Source organism: Pseudochaenichthys georgianus, chromosome 15, assembly GCF_902827115.2.
Source record: "Pseudochaenichthys georgianus chromosome 15, fPseGeo1.2, whole genome shotgun sequence".
Taxonomy (NCBI): domain Eukaryota; kingdom Metazoa; phylum Chordata; class Actinopteri; order Perciformes; family Channichthyidae; genus Pseudochaenichthys; species Pseudochaenichthys georgianus.
In genome coordinates, this window is record NC_047517.1 from 5,743,149 (window position 1) to 5,769,775 (window position 26,627).

The window sequence follows — 26,627 nt, forward strand, 5'->3', positions numbered from 1 at the left end:
GATGGTTTAAATGTGTAGACTGACAGAACATGGTGCAACTGAGTCCACTGGGCACCATTGTTCATACTGTACATACAGTAAAGCCTGCCTTCCCACAGTCCTTTTGACTTTGAGTCCACATTATTTAATCCCTGCAGTCACATTTGAACTCTCGTTTAATCGAAACAAAAATAATCCATGCACTGTGAGTTGTTTTTATTTCGTCCTTTTAAGAAGTTATTTGACTACAATCAATGAATACTTAAAAAAAACGTGTGTACACTTGTGCAGAGGTCACACAAACAAAGCATGCAAATAACAAAGGCACATGTGAGGCGGCAGCAGACAGAACAGTTTGTGGCTGGGGTGATGGGGGTCTTTGATAATCCGGACAGAAACAATTAATTAAATGCAATATTATTGCACACAATGAACAGGATTTATTTCTATGTGGTTTCACGGAATATGCATCTGGAGAGACTCAACACGTGTCCTGCTTGTTATATGCAGAGCGGCTGCAGACACTCCGGAGTCACAGCAGAGCTCCACCTGAGTATGCATACATGGGGTTTTGCATTTGTTATTCAATCACATTCTTTTAAAGTGACAATAGGCAAACACATCTAATTTATCACTCTGAGGAAAATCGTTGTGTACAATGTAATGTCTATAGGATATTGACACCATCTTTGCTCTAAGCCTCTCACTCTGCGATCCTTCCACCAGGTCACGGTCTCCACAGGAGATGAGGCTGCATTTACGTACGAAACAGAATGCTTACGTTTTCAGACACTGCAGGTCTGTAGTCTGAACACAGATGGCACACTCTTAATGGCTCCTGCATTGTAAACAGCAGCACATTCCATTGTTACCTTTCACAATAAAAGCCATACACATTTACACTACACCATCACTGCTTACCAGAGTGCATTTTGCCAGGAGACAACAAACAAAAGACAAAGAAGAAGGGTGGTAAAACACATTCTTTCTACTGAGCCAGATCATTTCAAGTTGAAAATGCTCTCAGTTTCCATTTGAAATATGTCCAGGTCAATCTTGGTCGATATTGGAATTGCTGAGTATTAATTTCCATCATGTAAATCAACCTTAAGAGCATTTGATTTATTGTGAAGGGAGAGCAGGGGTGTCAGACATACGGCCAGCGGGATGACTTTGCAAAGTTTGAACCCCTGTGCTAGAGGATAACAAAGCTCGGAGCCAGCTCCTCCTCCCCCCCCCGGCCCGTCTCTCCTGCACAGACCTGGCAGTCTGCTGTCCTGCTGCTCAGCGGGGGGTGCTCCCTCTCCTCCGCAGGACGGAGCTGAGGGGGGCAGGGGGCTGGCCCCGGCTCCATCAGAGGGGTCCTGAGGGTCTGCTCCTCGCCCCCCCCCTCTGCGCTGGCCTTCCTCTCTTTCCTCCTCCTCTCTTTTTTCATGTTGTCTTCTTCTCTTTTGTGATGTCTTCCCCTCCCTTCCTCACTGGTCTCCTGCACACTGAGCTGGCCCATCCTCTCTCTGAGCCCTTTGAGCAACTGACCCTCTTCCAGGGAGCTCAGAGAGGACAGCTTCGGGGGGGCGGGGGTCTTATTCTGAAGGACTGGAAATCAGAGTTTCACGTTTATACTGCGGGTGCATTTTCAGTACAGTGAGAAACAGAACCTTCGATTCTTGAGGTAAATGAAACTTGAAGAAGAGAGTCAGTAACGTAATATTGAAAATGAGGCTTAGGCTTTGTGATAATAAACTGACGTTTTGTATTCTGTGGGAACACCCTCTCATTACCTCTTCTCAGGCCCCGATTGACGCAGGCGTGAAAGCATGCAGTGCACTTCGTTTCATATTTTGAAAATTGAGAATAAATCTGTGTGGGCTTCTCTCCGTGCACCTATTAGTTTGGCTCATATATGTGCTGCGGTGGACAATATTCAAGTACATTTAAAGTACTGTACTTAGGTATACGTTTGATTCACTTTACCTTACCTGATTACTTTCACTTAATGCGACTCATTTTCAGGTTCATGTGTGTGGGAGAGAAACTCCCTCTGAAGGGAACACCATATATATCACACATAGCGTGAGGGAGCCCCATAAAGCAGAATAGAGCCTCTTCTAGCTATCCAGCAGCAAGTCATTGCACTTAGCCCCAGCTGTGATGAACTAGACTTGATAGACCAATCATTCAGGAATACCATGAATATCATTCTGAAATGAGCCATTAAGCATCAAGACTACTTTAACTTTAGATTCTTAAGTGCAAGCTGTTGTACTTTTACTCAAGGAAGATTTATATGCAGGTACTTTACTTGTAACAGTACACAATTAAGTCCTGCTACTTTTACTGCAGAATAAAACCTGAGTACTACTTCCACCTCTGTGTAAATTGAGCAGCACGACTTGTGAAAGTACTGGTGTAGGTGCAGATGAATCAGCTGGTATGGTGAATATTGAATAATGCTTTAAATGGAGTGTTACCTGCTGCAGAGTGCTCTGCTGCGGGCTGAGGGTCTCCGGGCTTCAGGTTCTGCTCCCCTTTAGATCCAGCTCTCAGAGTGATGTGGAGGGAAACACCCGGAGGACCACTGAGCTCATCTTCCCCTCTGCCTCCATCAGTGGTACTGCTGCTGAGGGGGTCTCCTGGGGGGGCGCTCCCTCCACTGATCCTGTCAGAACAGCCACTGCCTCTGCTTTCTTCACCTATCACTCCCTCAGCTGTGAGGCCATCCTCCGTCCTGTGGACAGAGGGAGCAGCAGCTGTGGTGCCTCCATCAGCTCCAGCCTCATCACAGTGAGTGTCGGTGCTGCCCGGACGACCCTCTCTCCCTCTGCTGTCCTCTCTGGGGGCCCTGTGCGGCACCAGGCGGCGGCCCTTGATGGACAGGTCAGGGTAGGACTTGTGCATCTCCAGGATGGACTGATCCACACTGGTGAGGTGGCTGCGGCGGGGCTTGGGCTGAGGCTTGAACTCCGGCCGGCTGTCTAAACTCTGAGGATCCTGGAGAAATAGCCCAGATGTGTGTTAGCAAGTTCTGCAGGCCTCAGGCTGTTTGGTGAAGTATCTGTCATACACTGTAGTAGACCTTCTCATTTAGCATTAATACAAGTAGTGGGTGAAGATTTTTTACTTCAATAAAAGTAGCAAAATACTACATTTGAAAAGTACTTTGTTACAAGATGAAGTTCTGCATTCAAAACCTTACTTAAGTAAAAGTACAAAGTTTTGGGATCAAAATAAACATCAAGTACCACAAGTACTAAAGTAAAAGTACTCGTTATGAGTAATGGCCTATTTCCGAATCGTATAATGAGTTACTGGGTTATCATTATTCATGTGTTTTTACCCCACAACTGGAGCTCATTTGAATAACTTTATATACTGCTGCTGGATATCTTAACCAATGTGTAAATGTAGGTTTATTTAATCATTTATTCATATTTTGCATTATAGTAGCTAATAATCTAAACCTAAAAAGTAACTAGTAACAAAAGCTGTCGGATAAATGTAGTGGAGTAGAAATATAAAGTAGAAATAACTGAGAATAAAGTACAAGTACCTCATTGTACTTAAGTACCCTACTTGGGTAAATGTACTTTGTTACTATCCGCCACTGAGTACCAATGGAGATCCTACCGAAACATGGTGAGTCTTGATTTGACAGTGACACATTAAGACGAGTGAGTGCATTTGAAAATAGCTTGAGTATTCAGACATATTTCCCATCCCATATGCTACATATTGAGAATACCCTGGAGTTGGCACAGAAGGTAGTGGATGACAGAACCACGTGAAACATCTTCACATGCTGTGCTTTAACACACTGTTCTTGACAAAAGCCCTTAAGATGTTACTGATAGCACTCACACACATCATTCTATCATTGTGATTCATTATGTTGTTTAAAGTTGTGTGGTGTTTTTCATTGTATGCTGCTACGATGAGTAACATGTCGATCCATTACTGTTCTGATAGCAGGAAGGTTTCTGATCTGTTCATCACAGCAGGAAACCGCACTGTTTGCATTCATTTGACCGATATCCTGTCTGCTCTCTTTCATTTCCCTTCTTCTAATTGTCATCACAGCCAACCAGCCATCTGTCTTACTTCTCTCCTATCGGCCTCCTCTTCCTTCTTTATCTCCTCCTCCTCTTCTTTCCTTTGACCTTTAGTTGTGTTCTCTTCCAGGGTCTTCGGCCCTGCTTTCCTCTGGAGAACATCCAGCCACTCCTGCAGAGGAATCAGACCGGTCACATGAAAGCAGTTGAACTAGACTGAATCACTTGGACCATGGCTGCCATTCAATCACATCTCATTGTTGGGTGGGGGACAGGGGGTCACTAAGTATCCCCATCAGTATGGCATGTTTATATTGCATAGTAATGAGCTGCATGCACTGTTTGATCATTGTTCAGGGCAAAATGGTATTCAATATTACGAGCCATAGAGGTGATAGAGGTGTTTCTTTTTTGCAGTTGCAATCCTATTCCAAAAGTACACTTCTATCATGGCTTTCTGATTCCTATCATTGCAGCCTCAAACTATATCTTCCTTTGAGTTCTTTATGGGATTCTGCTTTTGTTTCCTCGTAAAGTTACTTTCTATTTTGATCTCATTTAAAACTTGGAGTTCTTCCTTATGCGCTACAAGGGTTAATGGATAGAGGGTGTTGTATGCTGTAAAGCATATCTAACCCTGTGAGGCTAGTGTATAACTATGATAATGTGCTTTAGAAATCATGTGATCATCATGTGATTTGATTTGGATTTTCAAAGCTTTGTGAAGGATTTGGTTTCAGTTTTTTTATTTGTTTAATTTTTGTACAGACTCAGACTCTTTTGAAAGGATTTTCATTCAAATATAAATCCCCATATGGACTTTATTAGGTAGACATTTTAATTGACTATACAATTGGATGCTGTTTGATTATATTATCCTTTGGTGATTTATGGTTTACCTGTGGTCCCAGCCTCTCCAGGAGCTCCAGCAGGTTGGAACACTCCACCCTGGCCAGCAGGAGCTGGAAGCCCAGCAGCTGGGCCCTCTGAGGGTCCGCCTCCTCACTCAGTCTGTATTCACTGAAACATCCAACTGTTAGACAGCTCAGGAGAGCAAGACCAAAGTTATGAGGAGAGCAGACCAAATGCTGAAGCTGCGCTTGAATCTAACTGCGGCTTTCTCCATTTGCTTCAAGATTCACTCCACTCCCATTCAACCCCAAACCCCCAACGTACTCCACCTCACTATTGACAAAACCCAACATAGCTGACAGTTAGGTTTACAGTTTGGAGACTTTGTGTAAATATTGGGAGATACGACATGTGTCCACTTGTAAATAAGATTTATTTGCCATTTTCTTGACATGCTTTACTTAGACATTTTTAAAAAAGGGCAATATACCTCCGCCAGCTTTGTTGCCTTTAGTAGTTATACCAATGCCGCTTTCGTCACATTAGTATGCATAGTAAGTGACAGATGGACACGCCCGCAATTATGCAAATGAGCTAAGTCCGTCTCCCATTGGCCAATGAGATAAGTCCCGCCTCCCATTGTCCATCAGATTGGAGTGAAAGCCCCCCCGGCGTAGTTCTTTGATGTACTGTATAAGTGCTCTCTTTAAAGTTAAGGTATTTGACCCTTGCCCCTGAGAGTTGAGTAATTAGCCTTGTAATCAGATAGGATTGAAATGCCCCAGGCAGTCCCTTTGTTGTATAGTTCTTTGATGTATTGATTAAGACAGTCTCTATGAAGTTAAGGTATTTGACCCCTGCCCTCAGAGTTGAATAATTAGCTTTGTAATCAGATATGAGTGAAAAGCCCCAGGCAGTCCCTTTTGTTGTCTAGTTCTTTGATGTATTGATTAAGCCAGTCTCTTTAAAGTTATTTGACCCCTGCCCCTCAGAGTTGTGTAATTAGCCTTCTGATGTATGCCCTTTGATGTTAATCTCTGTATAAGTGCCTACCCTCCCCCCTCCAAGCCTCCCTCCTTTGCCCCACCCCTCCTGAGGCTATGAGCCAGCAGAGGAGTGTATAGAGATATGCTCAAACTAAATTAAAAAAAGACTGACAATTCCGCTTACCAAGTCACCTTTTTCAAAAAAGAAAAATGTCCGAGAGACCTCTCGATAAGGGTTTAATCATCGAGAGGCCTGTGTAACAACGTACCACCATCCGTCTGAAGCGCCAGTCAAGAATTGAATGCAGTACCCTGGGCCGGGTTCAGAGTACAGCCAAAAGATCTGTGCACAAACTTATCTCGCGCCCTCTTTTGGTCATGTGCGCGTTCATGTGTGTTGGAGGAGGGACTCTGTGAGGAAGTGACAGATTTCCCCCTCGGTCTGACTGTAAAAGACTCTCAGGAGCTGGCTTTTTGATGTGGGGGTAGAGATAAGCTTGGAATGTATGCTGATTTAGGACACTATCTGTGAGATGAGAAGCGCATTACATCTATAAAAAAACACATTTTCATTTTGTAATGGTTGTTTAATTGAAAACACAACATTGAACACATTTTCATAAAAACACATTACATTTTACCAAGTTAATGCCGTAGTGCATACATGGTAATAGACTTAACGATTTGCACTGCTGCTTCTCTCCGCGTTTCATTTACAGTGATCGGTTTATCGTTCAATTCACACTGCCCAAGTAGATGTTTAGGAGTCTCTTGGAAGTATACGAATGCAGTATATGTTTTACAAAGGGGATATTCATGTTATTTTTAAAAGATCTTATTTAGGTTTTTTAATAGTGATACCTGAGGATATTCTCTTTATTTAATTGTAGGGACTGTGAACTAATGTGTAATTACTTTTTACTAACTATAAGAAAAGTCTCTCTGAAGAGGGGAAATAATAAAACAATTTTAAAAACATGATCTTTGTCTTTTTATAATTATTTTACACCACTATAAGGAAACCCAATATTAAGTTTGTGTGAGGTTGTACTAGGGATAATATTAGAATGTTGCTGTATTCATAAAGAGAAGTTTTCTTAAAATGTGTTTCTGCTCCATTTCACTCCATGAAGCCTCCAGCTTGTACAAGGGCTCCGCCTCCCCCTCAACATAACAACCCCCCGCCCTACTCACCAGATCATTTAAAAGTAAGGACCCCTCAAGGACATTTGTTGAACACTAACAATGGATCTGAGAAAAAACAAGTCTCTCCCCGCGAGTTACAGCATGGAGCAAACGCCTGGAGGACCCCCATCCTCTAAAACAATCTGGACACCCGATCTCGACAGCGCTATGGCTGACATTGATATGGCTGACACTGATATGTATCAACCTCCATCTACTCCATCCGAGTCTCCAGGGGAATCAACAACTTGGTGTTCATTCGGTTCAATACGGCCATTCGGGACGCTCTACAACCAGGGCCTCATACGTCACATATGGTGACATAAGATATTTGCAAGTAAAAGCAAAGGAAACACAGACAGCATGTGAGATCAAGAAGAGTTTTCACCGCTGCCCCTCAAGGTGGAGGAAGAAGAAGGAGATATTTCCCCGCCGACAGAAGTAAGAAGAGTCCTGACAAGCACCGTCTGGGAAACTAAAAGCAGACCATTGGGGCGAGGGTATTACCGTACAAGCCGTATGGTGACACTGGGGAAGGACCTCTCTGATGATTTTGTTTTGGAGTATTTCAACTGTACATGCGGGGTTTTCTCAGACATCCTTGCGGGTGCCTCTGACTGCTTGGCTGAAAATGATTGATGGAAAAGCTAAAAAGCTTAAAGAACTTTTTTTTAAAAAGAGTCAGACATCGATCGACATTATACTTGTGAAAAAGACTCTCACTTTTGCAGAGGACTCCGCCTCCCACTCAACATAACAAGTCACACCCTACTCACCAGATCATTTAAAACTAAGGACCCCTCAAAGAAAAACATTGTGTATTCTACCTATGTAAAAAGAGCGTCAGGGTTGTCTTACGAAAATGTGTTATCTCTGTATCAAGATGATGTGTTTAAAAATGAATTTTGTGAAAAATACCAACTGTGTGAGAGACGTCATAAAGACACTCATTTTAACCACAGTGTTTGTTCTCTACAAATGTTTTAAGATTGTCACAAAATGTAAAAAATAAAAATAAAAGGTCTGGAGACAAAATTAATTCAGGTGACTCTGTCTTTATTAGGAAAACAAAAATATAATACAAATGGTTTAGAGGGTAAAAATGTAACCATCTTGGACTTAATAGTCTAACAAAATACTTTATCTGAATACATTTGTTCTTTTTAAGCGCACTTTTTGTAATTATTTATTTATTATTTCAGTGGAACAATCCAGTTTTTGTTAACATCAATGCTTTTTTCTCTTTTCTTGTGTTACTAAGATACTTTTAGACACACTTTGGCGTATGCAACACTTGTTCAGTTAAACAAGGTTTTTTCTTTTCTGATAAACTTACCTATTTTAGTTATTTTCTGCTACCAAGATACTTTAAGATACACCTTGATGTACGCAACACTTAACAAAAGGGTATAATATGAAGTACTTGGTAAGGAAGGGGTTTTTCTTTAAGGGGTGCACAACTTTAGAACAGGGTAAAATATTCATAATTTGTAATGAATTGAGTTTTCTTTCTTTTGATTTTCAACATACTATTTGTACACAATGACTTTTCCATATTTCTGACAAACTATACTTTTTTGACTTTTTCCGTAAAATCTTGACAAACTATTACTTATTCTTAAATGTTGACCTATTGCTGCTTGGTTGGAGATGATAGATGAAAAAGCTACAAAGCTTAAAGAACTTTTTTTTAAACAGAGTCAGACATCGATCGACATTATACTGGTGAAAAAGACTCTCACTTTTGCAGAGGACTCCGCCTCCCACTCAACATAACAAGTCACACCCTACTCACCAGATCATTTAAAACTAAGGACCTCTCAAAGAAAAACATTGTGTATTCTACCTATGTAAAAAGAGCGTCAGGGTTGTCTTAAGAAAATGTGTTATCTCTGTATCAAGATGATGTGTTTAAAAATGAATTTTGTGAAAAATACCAACTGTGTGAGAGACGTCATAAAGACACTCATTTTAACCACAGTGTTTGTTCTCTACAAATGTTTTAAGATTGTTACAAAATGTAAAAAATAAAAATAAAAGGTCTGGAGACAAAATTAATTCAGGTGACTGTCTTTATTAGGAAAACAAAAATATAATACAAATGGTTTAGAGGGTAAAAATGTAACCATCTTGGACTTAATAGTCTAACAAAATACTTTATCTGAATACATTTGTTCTTTTTAAGCGCACTTTTTGTAATTATTTATTTATTATTTCAGTGGAACAATCCAGTTTTTGTTAACATCAATGCTTTTTTCTCTTTTCTTGTGTTACTAAGATACTTTTAGACACACTTTGGCGTATGCAACACTTGTTCAGTTAAACAAGGTTTTTTCTTTTCTGATAAACTTACCTATTTTAGTTATTTTCTGCTACCAAGATACTTTAAGATACACCTTGATGTACGCAACACTTAACAAAAGGGTATAATATGAAGTACTTGGTAAGGAAGGGGTTTTTCTTTAAGGGGTGCACAACTTTAGAACAGGGTAAAATATTCATAATTTGTAATGAATTGAGTTTTCTTTCTTTTTGATTTTCAACATACTATTTGTACACAATGACTTTTCCATATTTCTGACAAACTATACTTTTTTGACTTTTTCCGTAAAATCTTGACAAACTATTACTTATTCTTAAATGTTGACCTATTGCTGCTTGGTTGGAGATGATAGATGAAAAAGCTACAAAGCTTAAAGAACTTTTTTTTAAACAGAGTCAGACATCGATCGACATTATACTGGTGAAAAAGACTCTCACTTTTGCAGAGGACTCCGCCTCCCACTCAACATAACAAGTCACACCCTACTCACCAGATCATTTAAAACTAAGGACCTCTCAAAGAAAAACATTGTGTATTCTACCTATGTAAAAAGAGCGTCAGGGTTGTCTTAAGAAAATGTGTTATCTCTGTATCAAGATGATGTGTTTAAAAATGAATTTTGTGAAAAATACCAACTGTGTGAGAGACGTCATAAAGACACTCATTTTAACCACAGTGTTTGTTCTCTACAAATGTTTTAAGATTGTTACAAAATGTAAAAAATAAAAATAAAAGGTCTGGAGACAAAATTAATTCAGGTGACTCTGTCTTTATTAGGAAAACAAAAATATAATACAAATGGTTTAGAGGGTAAAAATGTAACCATCTTGGACTTAATAGTCTAACAAAATACTTTATCTGAATACATTTGTTCTTTTTAAGCGCACTTTTTGTAATTATTTATTTATTATTTCAGTGGAACAATCCAGTTTTTGTTAACATCAATGCTTTTTTCTCTTTTCTTGTGTTACTAAGATACTTTTAGACACACTTTGGCGTATGCAACACTTGTTCAGTTAAACAAGGTTTCTTTTTTGACTTTTTCCGTAAAATCTTGACAAACTATTACTTATTCTTAAATGTTGACCTATTGCTGCTTGGTTGGAGATGATAGATGAAAAAGCTACAATGCTTAAAGAACTTTTTTTTAAAACTTTCAATTCTATAAATGACTCCCCCCATTCAACGCAATAAGCCCCAACCCTCCTCTCAGCAAATCATCTAAAAACGAAGGACCCCACTAAGACGACCGTTGTAAACTAGCCATGGAGCAGAGAAAAACCAAGACTCCCCCCGCGAGTTGCAGCCAGGAACAGACTCCTGGACTACCATCATCACCACCATTTTGGACACCTGAATCTTGCAATACTACTGCTGCTGATTTTGCTCCTTGGGCCAAAACGTCTCTGTTTATGGACACAGTGAAATCGGTGTTGGTTGATATTGTGGAGAGGGTGATACATCGGTACAGAGAAGAAATATGCAACGGGTGCGGAGTCAGTCACCCCGGCCAGAGGCAACACGATTTTCTGAATGACATGTCCGATTTTTACTTCAGAAACAATTACAACGCGTTAATGAAAAGACTCTGGCTCACCGACTTCATTACTGTGATCGACCAGACTCTTATTGATAAAGACATTTTCACAGATGATTGGCAGATCCAAGGCGCTTCGGAGGCTTTTCTTCACAATCTCAAAAATTGCAGATGCCTCAAGGAGAGACTTGAAAAGATCCATGACGAGTTGGATGGAGAAGAAGAAGCCTAATAACCAGCAGTTGACTGAAGGCAGGGACTTGTTCGATACATTGACTTTTTCTCTTTTAAAGTCATATAAAAATGGGAAACTACTATGCAAAACGCTCTGTATATATTGATCAGAATGTAGTCAATACCCTTTTAATAAGTGTGGTGATGAGGACGATTGAAAACAGAACGAGTAGGGACCCCTGTGTAAAAAGAATGGCTGAAGTTTGTAAACTGGAAGACATTTTGGATATCGTTCGTTCAGGCAGTACTATTCCGGGTCATTGGGAAACGATTGTAAACGAAACATTTAAAGTGGTCATGGAATCTTCATTTTCCGAAACATTCTGTAACATTATCTCAGAAATGAAACAAACATCAAAAGTGTATCATGTGCTCTCATTGTATGCTCTGTTTGTAGATGTAATGCATATTTGTGTCGAAAACAGCATACACATGAATATTTTGACTGAAGTGAAAAAACTCTATCAGGATATCTCCAGTAATATGGGGAATTCTAAGTTGGAGACGGTCCTGGGGGTGCTACAATCAGTATAACTATTGATTTTGTGTGTGAAAAATAAAAAAGTGTTTTTTTTACATTTAAAAACTGTTGTCTTCATTATAGCAAGGGAGCGTGTCTGATACATGTGTATTACAGTCCTTCTTTTTTGTGTTTTTCAGTGTTTTCTGTGTGTCTGTACACACAAAGCACAAATAATTTAAAACAAACCCTGAATCAAATTTAGAGAGGACCATTAAGAGTCAGATGCTTGACGAAATCTACTAAAAACAAAGTACTTCATTATCTACTTTTCAGCTTTTATACACAAGTGTATCTTTCAGTAACTTTTCTCAAAGAATTTAAGCATAAATCTGTCAAATGTTCAAAACAGCCTTGTTTCACTGAAATAGCCTCAAAATCACAAACTGCCATTAAGAGTCAGATGCTTTACGGAATCTAATAAAACAGAGTACTTTCATGGTAGTGGTCAGCTTTTTTAAAAAGAAAAGTGTATCTTTCAGTAACTTTTTGAGAGAGTTAAGCATAAATCTGTCAAATGTTCAAAACAGCCTTGTTTCACTGACATAGCCTCAAAATCACAAACTGCCATTAAGAGTCAGATTCTTAACGAAATCTACGGACACAAAGTCTACTTCATTATCTACTTTTCAGCTTTTAAATACAAAAGTGTATATGCTTGACTAAAACAAAGTACTTCATGGTAATGGTCAGCTTTTATACACAATAGTGTATCTTTCAATAACTTTCTCAGAGAATTTAAGCATAAATCTGTCAAATGTTCAAAACAGCCTTGTTTCACTGACATAGCCTCAAAATCACAAACTGCCATTAAGAGTCAGAATCTTAACGAAATCTACGGACACAAAGTCTACTTCATTATCTACTTTTTCAGATTGTAAACACAAAAGTGTATCTTTCAGTAAATTTCTCAGAGAATTTAAGCATAAATCTGTCAAATGTTCAAAACAGCCTTGTTTCACTGAAATAGCCTCAAAATCACAAACTGCCCCTTAAGAGTCAGATGCTTTACGGAATCTAATAAAACAGAGTACTTTCATGGTAGTGGTCAGCTTTTAAAAAGAAAAGTGTATCTTTCAGTAACTTTCTCAGAGAATTTAAGCATAAATCTGTCAAATGTTCAAAACAGCCTTGTTTCACTGACATAGCCTCTAAAATCACAAACTGCCATTAAGAGTCAGATGCTTGACAAAATCTACTAATACAAAGTACTTCATGATAAAAAAAATGTATAGGGCTTCAAGATATTTTGCATGTCATGCATAAACACGGTGTCATCTTTCTTGAAACTGACGTGCTGTCCGTTTTACAAACAAGTTATGTTTTCTGCTTCTTCATCCTCTGAATTTTCCTCCCCCTTCCCTCTTCCTTTTCATCTCACAGATAGTGTCCTAAATCAGCATACATTCCATGCTTATCTCTACCCCACATCAAAAGGCCAGCTCCAGCGTGTGTGTGTGTGTGTGTGTATGTGGGTGTGTTAATTGTTCTTACAGTAGGCGGAGCCCTTTGGAGAAAAGTGAGTCTTTTGCAGTCAAAAACAGGGGAAAGTCTGTTCTTGACTGGTGCTTCAGACGGATGGTGGTAAGTTGTTACACAGGCCTCTCGATGATTAAACCTTATCGAGACGTCTCTCGGCCATTTTTCTTTTTTGAAAAATGTGACTTGGTAAGCTGAATTGTCTGTCTTTTTTTTTAATTTAGTTTTGAGCATATCTCTATACACTCCTCTGCTGGCTCATAGCCTCAGGAGGGGTGGGGCAAAGGATGGAGGCTGGGAGGGTAGGCACTTATACAGAGATTAACATCAAAGGGCATACATCAGAAGGCTAATTACACAACTCTGAGGGGCAGGGGTCAAATAACTTTAAAGAGACTGGCTTAATCAATACATGAAAGAACTAGACAACAAAAGGGACTGCCTGGGGCTTTTCACTCATACCTGATTACAAGGCTAATTATTCAACTCTCAGGGGCAGGGGTCAAATAACTTGGCTTCAAAGAGACTGTCTTAATCAATATATGAAAGAACTATACAACAAAGGGACTGCCTGGGGCTTTTCACTCCTATCTGATTACAAGGCTAATTACTCAACTCTCAGGGGCAAGGGTCAAATAACTTAACTTTAAAGAGTTTAACTACGCCGGGGGCTTTTCACTCCAATCTGATAACACACACATCAAAGAATGGGGGGCGGGACAATGGGAGGCGGGACTTAGCTCATTGGCCAATGGGAGGCTGACTTAGCTCATTTGCATAATTGGGGGCGTGTCCACCTTTCACTTTCTATGCATACTAATGTGACGAAAGCGGCATTGGTATAACTACTGCCTTTGTTGCCAATTGTTTTTGCTCCGTCAGCTGTTCACTTAACTCACATCATTTAAGTTCAAGCAGCGTCTATCAATTTCAGATCAAATCACACCCACCCATTTTCATATGACAAAGTCCTTGTTGAGGCAGCATTGAAATCTGCATTGATGCTAATTAGATAGCGAGCGCACCTTCAAATCTCCCCCTCACTACACACTTTCTGGTAGCAGCTGTAGACACTAAAATCAGCTATTCTGTCATGCTCCGATGACATAAAGGAGAGAGATGCTTGTGATTGTAATGGCAAACTGTTAAAGGTAAATGAGCCAAACAAAGCCATAATTATTTAAAGCATCATAAATCAGTGTATCCAATCACAGGGAAGGGAGGTGTTCAGGCAATACTAGCCAAGCACAGCACAGTCAGACGTGGTAAAGTCTTAGATGGGCTGGATAAACAATTGACAAGTTCAGGCAAATGTCACTGTTTACACAAATGTGCAGTGGCGACTGGTCATTAGGGGCACAGCCCCACCTAGTGTCAGCAGAAAGTATTAAAATAATGATTACAACAAAATGCAAAAAATAAATTAAAAAATATATAAAATATATTTTAAGATCATCTGATTCGTCTGTACATTGCTGTTTTAGTATGTGTTCGTCTAATTAGTGTCTACAGTGTGTTCCTATTGAGCTGTTTGTTTAGAGCCATGTGGGACAAAACCCGATCCTGCCCCTCTCTCTCACTGTCTAAGTCAGTGGTTCTCAAACTTTTTCTGTCATTCCCCACTTTGAACAGGTGGGCCTTTTCAAGCCCCACCTGTTCCTCGCCGCTCCAATAAAATGGTAGGCCAAGCTTAAAATGGTCAAATGTATCGTTCTATAACATGGGTCTCCAACCTTTTTTAGGTTGAGAGCTACTTTCAAAAAAGTTGTGAGCTACTTTTACAGCTACTTTGTATATATTTAGCACATTTTAACATTATTATATGCGTACCTTTAACCTTTGTGTGCCGTTTGGGTCTGTGGAACCCGTTTTCAGTGAAAAGAAAAATGTTGAAGTTAAATGCATCAATCTGGTGGACTTTGAGCACAAAATTAATTTATGGATACATCTCTCAACACTCTATGAAAGGGAGCTGTATACTTTTCAATAATCCAAACATCTTTAGAATATGATCAAGATAACAAATCATTTAAACTTGTGTATTCTTATCTTATGTTACCTAGTTAGCATTCTTTCTTTTTATTTATACATTACTAATCACTCCCCTTTTAAACTGTTTACTGTCCTATAGTAGCCTACACATTGGAATGATTTCTTACTTTATTTTGTACTAGGCTATATTAAATAGATAAAGGTGTGTTTTCTCTCTCTCTCTCGGTCTCTGTGTCTCACTCCCTCACAGAGGCTGTGTGCTCCTCCGTGGCGATGATGGCTTGCGTTAAAAGATAATAATAAACATAGGCCTATTTGTAAAGCGGGGGGACACAAACGGGATTTCGAAAAGTGTCACGGTTAAACTCCTTATGAAGTGGTGAGGTGCCGCTCCACATTACTTTTCTTCCTGACTGCAACGCTGTTGTGTGTGTGTGTGTGTGTGTGTGTGTGTGTGTGTGTGTGTGTGTGTGTGTGTGTGTGTGTGTGTGTGAGAGCGTTTCACATGTGTGTATGAGAGATTTTTACATATGTCTGCAAATGAGTATGGTTTCAGTTGTGTGTGTGTGAGCAGGCTCGGATTGGCCATCAGGAGATTCGGGACTTTTCCCGTTGGGCCGCTGTCGTTGGTGGGCCGCTGGCTCTGGCATAGGTGGGCGGTGGACTTTCACAGCGCCGCTGCGCCAGTACCGCATCCGCCGCCGCAAACACCCGCTGTTGCGAGGCTCTGGCGGCTCCGGCAGGTCCGGTGCAGCGGTGCTATGAAAGTCCACCACCGTTGCGAGGCTCCGGCTGTAATAATCCACTACCGCCCGTGACGACCCAGGTTCGATTCCGGCCTGAGGTCCAAAACCTTTTTTTTTTTTAAATAAAAAAATAATAATCTCCCGTTCATCGCGCCCCACCTATCACATCTCTGCGCCCCACCAGTGGGGCGCGCCCCACACTTTGAGAAACGCTGGTCTAAGTGAACGGTGACTGTAAAAACTACACTGCGCATGCTTAGAGTATTTTCCTATTTAATGTGTGTGGCAAAAAATAATGACCATAGGGGCATAGAGCTGCCATCCCCACCATACGTCATCTCACATAATTCAGAGCTGATTGGCTGTAAGTACGTGTGCCGCGAAAAGTGTGGTGTGTGAAGAGGAGATGGGAGTGACGCGTCCTAAAACCCGGAAGTAAGCTGTGCATGGCTTCCCTCCACAAAAAAGCAATGAGATTTGGATTTTAGACAATAGCTCAAAATAAGATCTGTGGGAAACGTAGTTGTTAGATAAATGTACGTTTTGTTCAGCCGGATAATATCCACATGTCTACCCTACTTATATAATTTTCAAATCATAAATCCATCATTTAGATTTATGATAGACTTTTGAAACTACAAGAAGATAAGGAGGACTTTTACAAAAAATGAATAGAGATTTTTGTCCAGAAGGATAGGCAAATGGACTTCATCTTCAAGTCAAGGTAAGACCACAATTTTATTGAAAATGGGATCTTACTAAGAGAGAACAATTCAATATTTAAATGATAAAATTACATTTTTTGGGTATCCTTCTGTTGAACTGTCTGTTTAAAATTAATTGAAGCATCAGACTAAAGAGGCTTTTGAAAATAATATTATATTTTGATTTAGGTCAAAATATAATATTTGTAAACCTGAATAGTCAGTGCCAGTGCCTCACCAGCCATGAACCTCACTGCAGAAGCTTATATATAGACATTAGGGGTGTAACGGTACACGTACCCGTACCGAAATTATTCGGTACGGGCCCTTCGGTTCGGTACACGTGTGTACCGAAGTGTACCGAACGCATATAACGTTAAACGTAAAAAAATGAGAACGTGAACAACTTCTTGGAAGTAATCTCAGGTGCTGCGTCGCAGCATTCAGAGTAATTTGCTCCCATTGTGATCAACGCGTCATAGAGCGAGCAAGTCATTTCATTGGACGAGCTGGTCAGAGGGATGCGTTCAAATGTTGTCAGTAATATGAGGAACTGTCGAAATGGCGAACGCAGATAAAGTTGAGCTCGAAAATCCTCCAGCATCATTGAAGTGTCCGGTTTGGGAACATTTTGGTTTCGCAGTTACGAACAAGGATGACGGACAAAGACAGGTGGACCGAACCAACGCTGTTTGTCGGCATTGTTCAACTAAAATTGGTTACGCGGCTGGCAATACATCAAACTTGCACACTCATTTGAAAAGGCATCAGCCGAACGTGAATATCACCGGTACCAAAAGACTGAAGTGCAAACCCAACTCCCGCTAGCATTTAAGCCTTCACCACTCGCAAAAACTTCAGACCGAGCCAAAGCTATTACAAACGGCAAATATCCTTATGTTGCCATGTTAGCAAAGCGCTACCTGGCTGTATCTGCTACCTCTGTCCCTAGCGAGAGGGTGTTCTCCACAGCAGGAGACATTACTAGTGCCAGCAGATCTGCCCTTTCGGCAAGCAATGTGGACAAGTTCATCTTTCTTTCAAACAACATGAAAATACAATGACAAGCAAGTCATTATGTCTAACTGGCTGCTTAGGTGCTAGTACAGTACAGTTCAAATACAGATTATTTCAGTTCATCGAAAAGCTGCACCTTAATGTTTATGTTATTATATTTTATATTTATTTGAGTGAATATTCATAGTTTAATAATAATTAAAAACCCAAAACTAATATTTTATGTTTTGTGAGTACTAGTACAGTAAAGTTCAAATACAGATTATGTCAGTTCATCGAAATGCTGCACCTTAATGTTAATTTTATTATATTTTGTATTTATTTGAGTGAATACATTATTCACAGTTTAATAATAATTTAAAAAAAATATGTTATGTTTTGTGATAATTTTTTCTGCTGTACCGAAAACGTACCGAACCGAACCGTGACCTAAAAACCGAGGTACGTACCGAACCGAAATGTTTGTGAACCGTTACACCCCTAATAGACATCTAAGTGTTTTGTGCCCCACCACTTTTGTACATATAGAAACGCCACTGCAAATGTGTGTGTGTGTGTGTCCTACCTCAGAGCAGTGTCAGTGTGGGGCAGGTAGCCGATGGAGGCCAGGACAGACTGGATGGTGGAGCTGCTGAGCACTGGCAGGAGATGGTAGACGAACGGACCTGTATAAGTCTGAAAGAGACACACAAACACATTATACATACATCTATAACTAAATGAAAATGCATTTATTAAGATCTTTAAGTGTTGGTAATTACATAATTTTTACCAATTTATGTCACATGTACGTGTGTATACTGCGTCTTATCTCAGGCCCTTTCTCATTTAATCAAATCCCCCTCCTCGACTCCTCGGTCCTCCGGTAGTGACCCGGAAATGAATTTCAGCGCGCCATGTTGAAGGACATCTAATTTCTCTAAATGCACTTCGAGGATACACTGATGGGTCCTCCACGGCTCCTTCGCGGATGCATTTCCGGGAACAGAGATATTTCAAAGGGCCCTTCTCACTTCGGTTAAATGGATTCCTTACGTCCCTCACTTGCGTCGTTTCCCTGCGACTAGTCCCTCCCACCAGGGAAGCATGGAGAGACACGAGAGAGGTTTCTCAATACTCAAATTTCCCCTCCTCAACTCCCAGACATTTCAATGATTTGTACGGCATAGTTAGGTCTGGAAACGACATAAGGGCATAACACCGGAGCCCTGCTGCGGGGAAACTTTGGCGCTGTTCTGAGTTTGTTCTAATCCGTCAAAATGACAGACTGCTTTCAGGTTTTTCCATCATTGTCAAAAGAATTCCGTCATAGGCGGAATATATTAGGTTAACGCGACCTCTGACTGACACAAACATTTGTATCATCTGTTGTAGACCCCAATAAATAAAATAAGATAAGAACTCATTCTCAAAAAAGATAAACGCCATTCTTAAAATGTATAAACGAACAATAGTTTGATTAATATTGATTAGAGTGCACAATAGAAATAAAATAATTGAGAGAAGAAAAATAGATATATTATCTATCAAAACCCAGTTAGATTAACATTCATTGGATTGCACACTTTGTATGTTGTGTGGATATGTAGCACATTAACATTTTAATAGCACACTTAATGACTGACTGAATGGAAATGACAATAAATGAAAATGTAAAACGAAAAAAGCGATCATGAATAAAATGATTATTGACCACTTTGTTGTTCAGATATATCACATATTTGTAACTAAATGATACAAGAATTGAAACAAAACAGTATAAACGGAGGAGTGACTCTCGTGAGTTTCATGTATTGTCTTCACTCCGCTGGGAAACTGCTCTCATGTCAAGAAGCATCAGATCAGTGCATGCACTGCATCGTCCAATCAGTGAGCGATACACAGTAATGGGGCGGGGCGAGTGTCTGAGGATTTCATCGAAGGATGGTCTGGTGGTTCCTCGGTTATAGCTCCTCCATTATCGCTCCTCGCTCCTCCGGCAAAAATAAGGCCATTGGGACGCTACTCAAGATGGTGCAGACAAATCAACTTCCGGTGAGACCGAGACCGAGGAGCGAGGAAATAAAAAAAAAGAGAAGTGAGTAGGGCCCAAAGAGTCGTGACGCACGGCCGGACTTATCTCAGCCAATCACAGCTCTGCATGCATCCCCTGGATCAGAGCCCTAGAGAGATCTCTAGGGCCCTAGAGAGATCTCTAGGGCTCTGCCCTGGATATTATTTTATTAACTGCTTTCATCGCGACGCGATGTTTACAGTGAGAACAGCTGTGAGGTCCGTGCAGAAAGCACAGCAGTGTGTAACATATATATCACTCAGTATAACAGGCACTCTTTATTTGCTTTAGTTTAGTATATCTACAAAGAGTCGATATTTTTCTAAAAACATTTAGTGTTTCACATAATAAAATACACAACGGCTGTAGCCTGTTTTAGGAACTGTATGTGCGTGTGTGGTGTAGGTGTGTGTGGTAGGCTACAGTGTGTGCGTAGATGCAGCGAACAGACAGGTCTCAGTTGGTTTGGTGTCCTCTGCTTACTTTTAATACTTGTAAATAAAAGTTTTGGCCCGTAATTTATTTTCCTCATTGTAGCGACCAGAGAGGGGCGAGGGGGGGGTGTCTCTGATAGTGTTACGTTATTATGAGAGTGCTCTGTTTGATTCTGAAATTGTATATATTTATACAAATATATACATATATGTGTGTGTGTGTGTGTCTGCATCTGTAGCCTGTTATTGTCTCAATATACTGCACTGTGAATGAATCAAAGTAAATATATAAGTGGTCATGAACACATCTGTCCATCAGACAGAGGGCTGCTGTGCCTCCTGTCATCATTAATGAACGTCTCTTTAAAATGACCGCTCAGAGGAGAGGAGTTCTCATTTCTCTAACCACCTGCTGCTTTCCCTCCTCTCTCCTCGGTTCCCCTCCTCGACTCCTCCGCTGGCATCTCCTGTAGGCGGGACTAAGTATCGAGGATAGGAGTCGAGGAAGGGAGTCGAGGAGGGGAGTTAGAGAAATGATAAAGGGCCTCAGTGTCTCATTGTTCAATCACTGCTCTCAGGCGTTTCCTCTTTCAACAACATCCTGCACATAAACAGGAAGTGAACCCTTTTCTAAATAAGAGATTAATTTAAAAAATAAAATAACAATGTACAAAACCCTAACCATTCAAAGATTGGCATAGCTCATGGAATGGATTTCAATTTTTTTTGACAAATTCCCTGAGGGAAGATTACGCAAATGAAGCCGCTGACGTCACTTCTTCTTCTTCTGCTTTGGGTTTACTGGCAGTAGAGATGGCAAATCCGGAACCTTTTACGGACTCAGGAGCCTCATCCCAATACCCCTCCCCGACTCCTCCTTTCCCTCACTCGCGTCCCTTCCTTGCATCTTAGCTCCGCCTCCGTAAGATGCGAGCGAGAGACACGAGGAGGTGACGCGAGGACAGAGGAGTCCTCAGGTATTAATTGGGATGTCCTCGTTCACTCAAACGTCACTCTTAAACGACGTATATTAATGATGACATGTGCACAGCTGTATCCCCTCTCATCGGGCTTAATTGAATAACCCCTTAGAACCGGCCCATTTCTGGTTAAATATTTATTTAAATGAATGAATCTTTCTCTTGTTAGTCAAGGAATTCAATGATGGTTGGTCTTGCTTTTGTGTTCCGTTTTGGTGTAAAATGTAGCCTACATTTAAATAAAAATATAATTATAGTAATGTGAAAGCCTTTTAGAAATGAATTGCACATAAGTAGTAGTAACCATGCCGCTTTCGTCACATTAGTATGCATAGGAAGTGACAGATGGACACGCCCCCAATTATGCAAATGAGCTAAGTCAGCCTCCCATTGGCCAATGAGCTAAGTCCCGCCTCCCATTCTTTGATGTGTGTGTTATCAGATTGGAGTGAAAAGCCCCCGGCGTAGTTCTTTGATGTACTGTATAAGTGCTCTCTTTAAAGTTAAGTTATTTGACCCTTTCCCCTGAGAGTTGAGTAATTGTAATCAGACAGTCCCTTTGTTGTATAGTTCTTTCATGTATTGATTAAGACAGTCTCTTTGAAGTCAAGTTATTTGACCCCTGCCCCTGAGAGTTGAATAATTAGCCTTGTAATCAGATATGAGTGAAAAGCCCCAGGCAGTCCCTTTTGTTGTCTAGTTCTTTCATGTATTGATTAAGCCAGTCTCTTTAAAGTTATTTGACCCCTGCCCCTCAGAGTTGTGTAATTAGCCTTCTGATGTATGCCCTTTGATGTTAATCTCTGTATAAGTGCCTACCCTCCCAGCCTCCCTCCTTTGCCCCACCCCTCCTGAGGCTATGAGCCAGCAGAGGAGTGTACAGAGATATGCTCAAAACTAAATAAAAGACAATTCCGCTTACCAAGTCACCTTTTTCAAAAAAGAAAAATGGCCGAGAGACGTCTCGATAAGGTTTAATCATCGAGAGGCCTGTGTAACAACTTACCACCATCCGTCTGAAGCGCCAGTCAAGAATTGAATGCAATATCTGGGCCCGGGTTCAGAGTACAGCCAAAAGATCTGTGCACAAACTTATCTCGCGCCCTCTTTTGGTCATGGACGCATTCGTGGGGGTTGGAGGAGGGGCAGACTTTCCCCTGTTTTTGACTGCAAAAGATTCTCACTTTTCTCCAAAGGGCTCCACACACACACACACACACACACACACACACACACACACACACACACACACACACACACACACACACACACACACACACACACACACACACACACACACACACACACACACACACACACACACACACCACACACACACACACACACACACACACACACACACACACACACACACACACACACACACACACACACACACACACACACACACACACACACACACACACACACACACACAATTATTCCCCCTATTACTCGTTTTATGAAGGAGATGTTCAGTCACCAGGGCGCACCAATTTGTGTTCTGTGAAACTGAAAAGGATATGACATTGTTTTTGTTACTTTTGTTGCAGTTGTATATGTCTTAAATGTAGGGTTCGGTACGTACCTCGGTTTTTAGGTCGTTTTTCTTTTCGCACTATTATTAAGCCACGCTAACATTTTCTAAATGCTAATGTTATGGGATGTCTTTTCTGCTCTAGTCTATCGCTGCGGCGCCTCATAGATGCGTCATGAGATGCGTCATGAGATGCGTCATGAGATGCGTCATGAGATGCCGCAGGCTGGGCATATTTGATGTCATGCGTCATGACATACCGCCGGCCGGCGGCTGAGTACCGGCATTTTACTGAGCACCGGCAACTTGCCGGTACTCAGTAAGAAGTGCCGGTACATGGGTAAAAATCAGAAGTGCCGGTGAGTACCGGCACAATTCAAGCACTGGATCTAGTACAGTGTTTCTCAAACTTTTTCTAACCAAGGACCACTTAACCAATAAAAGAAAAACACTCGCGGACCACCTAACTCCCCCAAATATCATGTGTGACGAAGGTGTTGCGCTGGGCTATAGCCTATTCTTTCACACACACAGTATTGGGCCGAGGGCGACACCGTACTTCCGGTATCCGCCGTTTTACGCGAGGTGCAACCAGGCCGATGGTTTAGCCGTACACCGTCTAGGTGTTGCTAAGCTTCCTGTACTGAATATCATAGTCTATTGCCTTAATCAATATCTAGTCAACTCTAAAATACCACATATATGCAATGGCATGATAATATTATTGTGACAAGTGGGGTATTCACCTCGTGTTTCCAGAAATTAGACGTAGATGCAGCCAAAATCGACGAAGGCCACTTTCGAGGGTCGTTTTTCCATACATCTGCAGGCAGTCTGTAAGGGCAATCCGACAACCCACACAGCTCTAGTTTACGCTGGTAACGACCTAAAGCACACCTCAAGTCCAGAGATGTAATCCGAAGACATGCAGCGATTTCTTCGGTCGTTAATTCAGAAAAAAAACCTAGTGCGCTCCGCCTGGCTACGTTAGCTAGCTGTTTATATTTGCACTTCCAGGATATTTGCACCTCCAGGAAAATGGCGTATTTATATATATATATATATATATTAGGGCTGTCAAGTTAACGCGTTAATAAAGCGAAAAAAAATTAACACCACTAATTATTTTAACGCGATTAACGCATGTGTATTTTTTTTCCTCGGCCGCCCCGTAGTTTCAGAGCGCATCGAGTTTAAAATACCATCTACAAACTGATGCTGCTGACAGCCCCGCTCCTGCCGCCTGCTTGTGGCAGACCACACTTCCACGCTCACCGGCAGGCACCGACTAGCCATCGGGAGGACCGGGAGGGTGTGTGTGTATGTGTGGCCCGAGCGAGCGAGAGAGACCTTACGTGCATTGTTGTTGTTAGCATCTGGTGCTAGCTAGCTGTGCTAACGGATATAAGGAGCTGTTTAAATGAAAACAGAGGAGCGCTCTATCCACACAACTGCGCCGAGCACTTGACTTTATGCAGGCAGCCAGACAGTGGGACATTGTACGAGAAGTCAGCACACTCATGATTGCAGCAACATGATTGCAGCGTCCAGACAGTTCCCGTTCGAGCATATGCCTTGAGTTGCGCGCGCGCGCACACACACACACACACACACACACACACACACACACACACACACACACACACACACCACACACACACACACACACACACACACACACACACACACACACACACACACACACACACACACACACACACACACACACACACACACACACACACACACACACACACACACACACACACACACACACACACACACACACACACACACACACACACACACACACACACACACACACACACACACACACACACACACACACACACACACACTGTATTGTATGAGAGAGGTTCCAGGTTGAATTGAGGCAAATATTTGTAATGTTCAGAGGTTGTTGTGTTTAATATTCATGAGTATATTTGTCATTGTTCAAATGATAATAAACATTAGCATAAAGCATATTTGTCCACTCATATGTTGATAAGAGTATTAAAAACTTGAGAAATATTCTTCTAAGGTACATTTAGAACAGATCAAAAATGTGCGATTAATCGCGATTAACTATGGACAATCATCATATTTTAATCGACTGACAGCCCTAATATATATATATATATATATATATATATATATATGACGCGTGTCGCATTGTGGGTAGCTCGTCACTGTGTGAAAGAATCATGCAATCGAAAGTGAAACTTAAGCTTGCTCGCGGAGATATTCCCGCAAGAGTGCGGAACATTTAAATGTATTTATTTATTTCAAATATGGAATATTTCCAAAATTCCCCAGCTTAAACCGGAAACTTTCCGGAAATGTACTGGAAATGTTCTGGATATGTTCCGTCCCCTAGTTGGGATATTGTTCCACAACGGAAAAAAAAATAGGCGAACCTTTAACCCAGAGCAGAAAACGTGAGTAATTAAAGTTCCGTGAAAGGGAGCGGCTGTAGAAACAAAAGCTAGGGAAATAAAGAGAAAGAAAGAAAGAGAAAGAAAGAAAGAGAGAAAGAGCGAAAGAAAAAAAGAGAGTGAAAGAAAGAGAAAGAAACAGATAGAAACAGAGAGAGAAATAATGAAAGAGTTAGAGTGTTGAATCCACCTTGAGAGTCCTGATCTCTTTCTTCCAGGGCTGAAGGAACAGGTTGACGCAGAGGGTCTCCAGCAGCTCGGCGGCCTTGCTGACGGCAAACAGGTGTTTCCTGCAGTCAAAACCCGGGGCATCACAGCCCTGCAGCACGACCCGGTGCACCGGAAGCAGGGGGAACGTCTCCCCCGGTTCTCCTGTCTGCAGGTACCGGGCCACCCTCCTCAGCAGCGGGGGGTCCCGGCACGGCCCCACCTCCGGACACTGCTGGAAGAAGAAGTTCACGTAGTCCTCAAACACCTCGTGGCGGGAAACCGGGTCCTCTCTGCCGCTGTCCTTCATGACTGTCTCACCGACACACAGCAACCTAATGAGGAAGTAGAGCTGTTTCACCAACTAATGAGGAAGTGAGAGGAGGCACTTTAACCTTAGAGCCCTTACAGAGGAGGAGAAGTACTCAGATCATGTACTTCAGTAGAAGTACCAGAGTGTAGGAATACTCTGTTACAAGTAAAAGTCCTGCCTTCAAAATGTCACTACTAATGTTAATAACTTTGTATACTGCAGGGTAGCTTGTGAATTTACTCTAGGTGGAAACTAAAGTCTGATATAAGAGTTGATTATATTTCACATCATTAATCAAAATCTGTAGTAACTAAAGGTATTAAATGTAGTGGAGTAAAAGTACACCATTTACCTCTGAACTGTAGTAGAAGTACAAACTAGCATAACCTGGAAATACTAAAGTAAAGTACCTCAACATTGTACTTAAGTACAGTAGCCTACTACAAAGTAATTAAAACTAGCTGCACCTTTACCATCAATCATTATAAAACACATCATGTATATTATTCTGAAATGGGCCAATCTGCTCAATGACTACTTTTACTTTTGGTATATTTTGATGCTAATACTTTTCTACTTTTACTTGAGTGACATTTTGAATGCAGGACTTTTACTGTAACAGAGTATTCATACACTCTGGTACTTTTACTCAAGTACAAGATCTGAGTACTTCTCCCTCCTCAGGGTTGAAGGGAGGCATGTGGGTGGGGGTGTGAATGTAATGCAATTATCACATACTCATCCAGTCAAAATTAAATTATAAAAAAAGATGAGATCAGATGGACCTTTGTTGATCCCCGTAGGGAAATTCAGGTGTTATAGCTGCAACAGAATAATACGGAAACACAGGTAGTACACATGGAATATACACGGGGATAATGAGAATACAATACAAATATAAATAGAATAAAATAGGAATGAACATGTTTTAACAGTATGAATTGAAATATAAAAATGAGTTAAACTCTGACCATGAGAATGTGCATATATACAGATATGTGAGCAAGGTAAAATATGTAAATGTGCAGGTAGTGCGGGTATAAGTTGTATGTGCATAGAGTA

General features: G+C 41.0%; 1 protein-coding gene across 1 annotated transcript; it reads right to left on the minus strand.

The window, feature by feature from the left end:
- Positions 1–180: 180 nt before the first annotated feature.
- Positions 181–25,607, minus strand: LOC117459544 (spermatogenesis-associated protein 2-like protein). Its single transcript, XM_034100391.2, has 6 exons — positions 25,236–25,607; positions 18,169–18,278; positions 4,928–5,048; positions 4,078–4,200; positions 2,451–2,970; positions 181–1,575 (listed from the first exon to the last, which is right to left on the minus strand). Exons 1-6 carry the CDS (start codon positions 25,560–25,562, stop codon positions 1,175–1,177), a joined length of 1,602 nt encoding a protein of 533 aa, XP_033956282.1. The 5' UTR covers positions 25,563–25,607; the 3' UTR covers positions 181–1,174.
- Between the last annotated feature and the right edge of the window lie 1,020 nt (positions 25,608–26,627).

Bases quoted from the DNA above. Each gene is read 5' to 3' on its own strand.
- LOC117459544 (XM_034100391.2), bottom strand. From the start codon at position 25,562: ATGAAGGACAGCGGCAGAGAGGACCCGGTTTCCCGCCACGAGGTGTTT. The intron at 18,279-25,235 runs GTGGATTCAACA...TGTCTCTTTCAG, and splicing joins AAGAGATCAGGACTCTCAAG to ACTTATACAGGTCCGTTCGT. The intron at 2,971-4,077 runs GTAAGACAGATG...CTATTTCTCCAG, and splicing joins AGGAGGCCGATAGGAGAGAA to GATCCTCAGAGTTTAGACAG.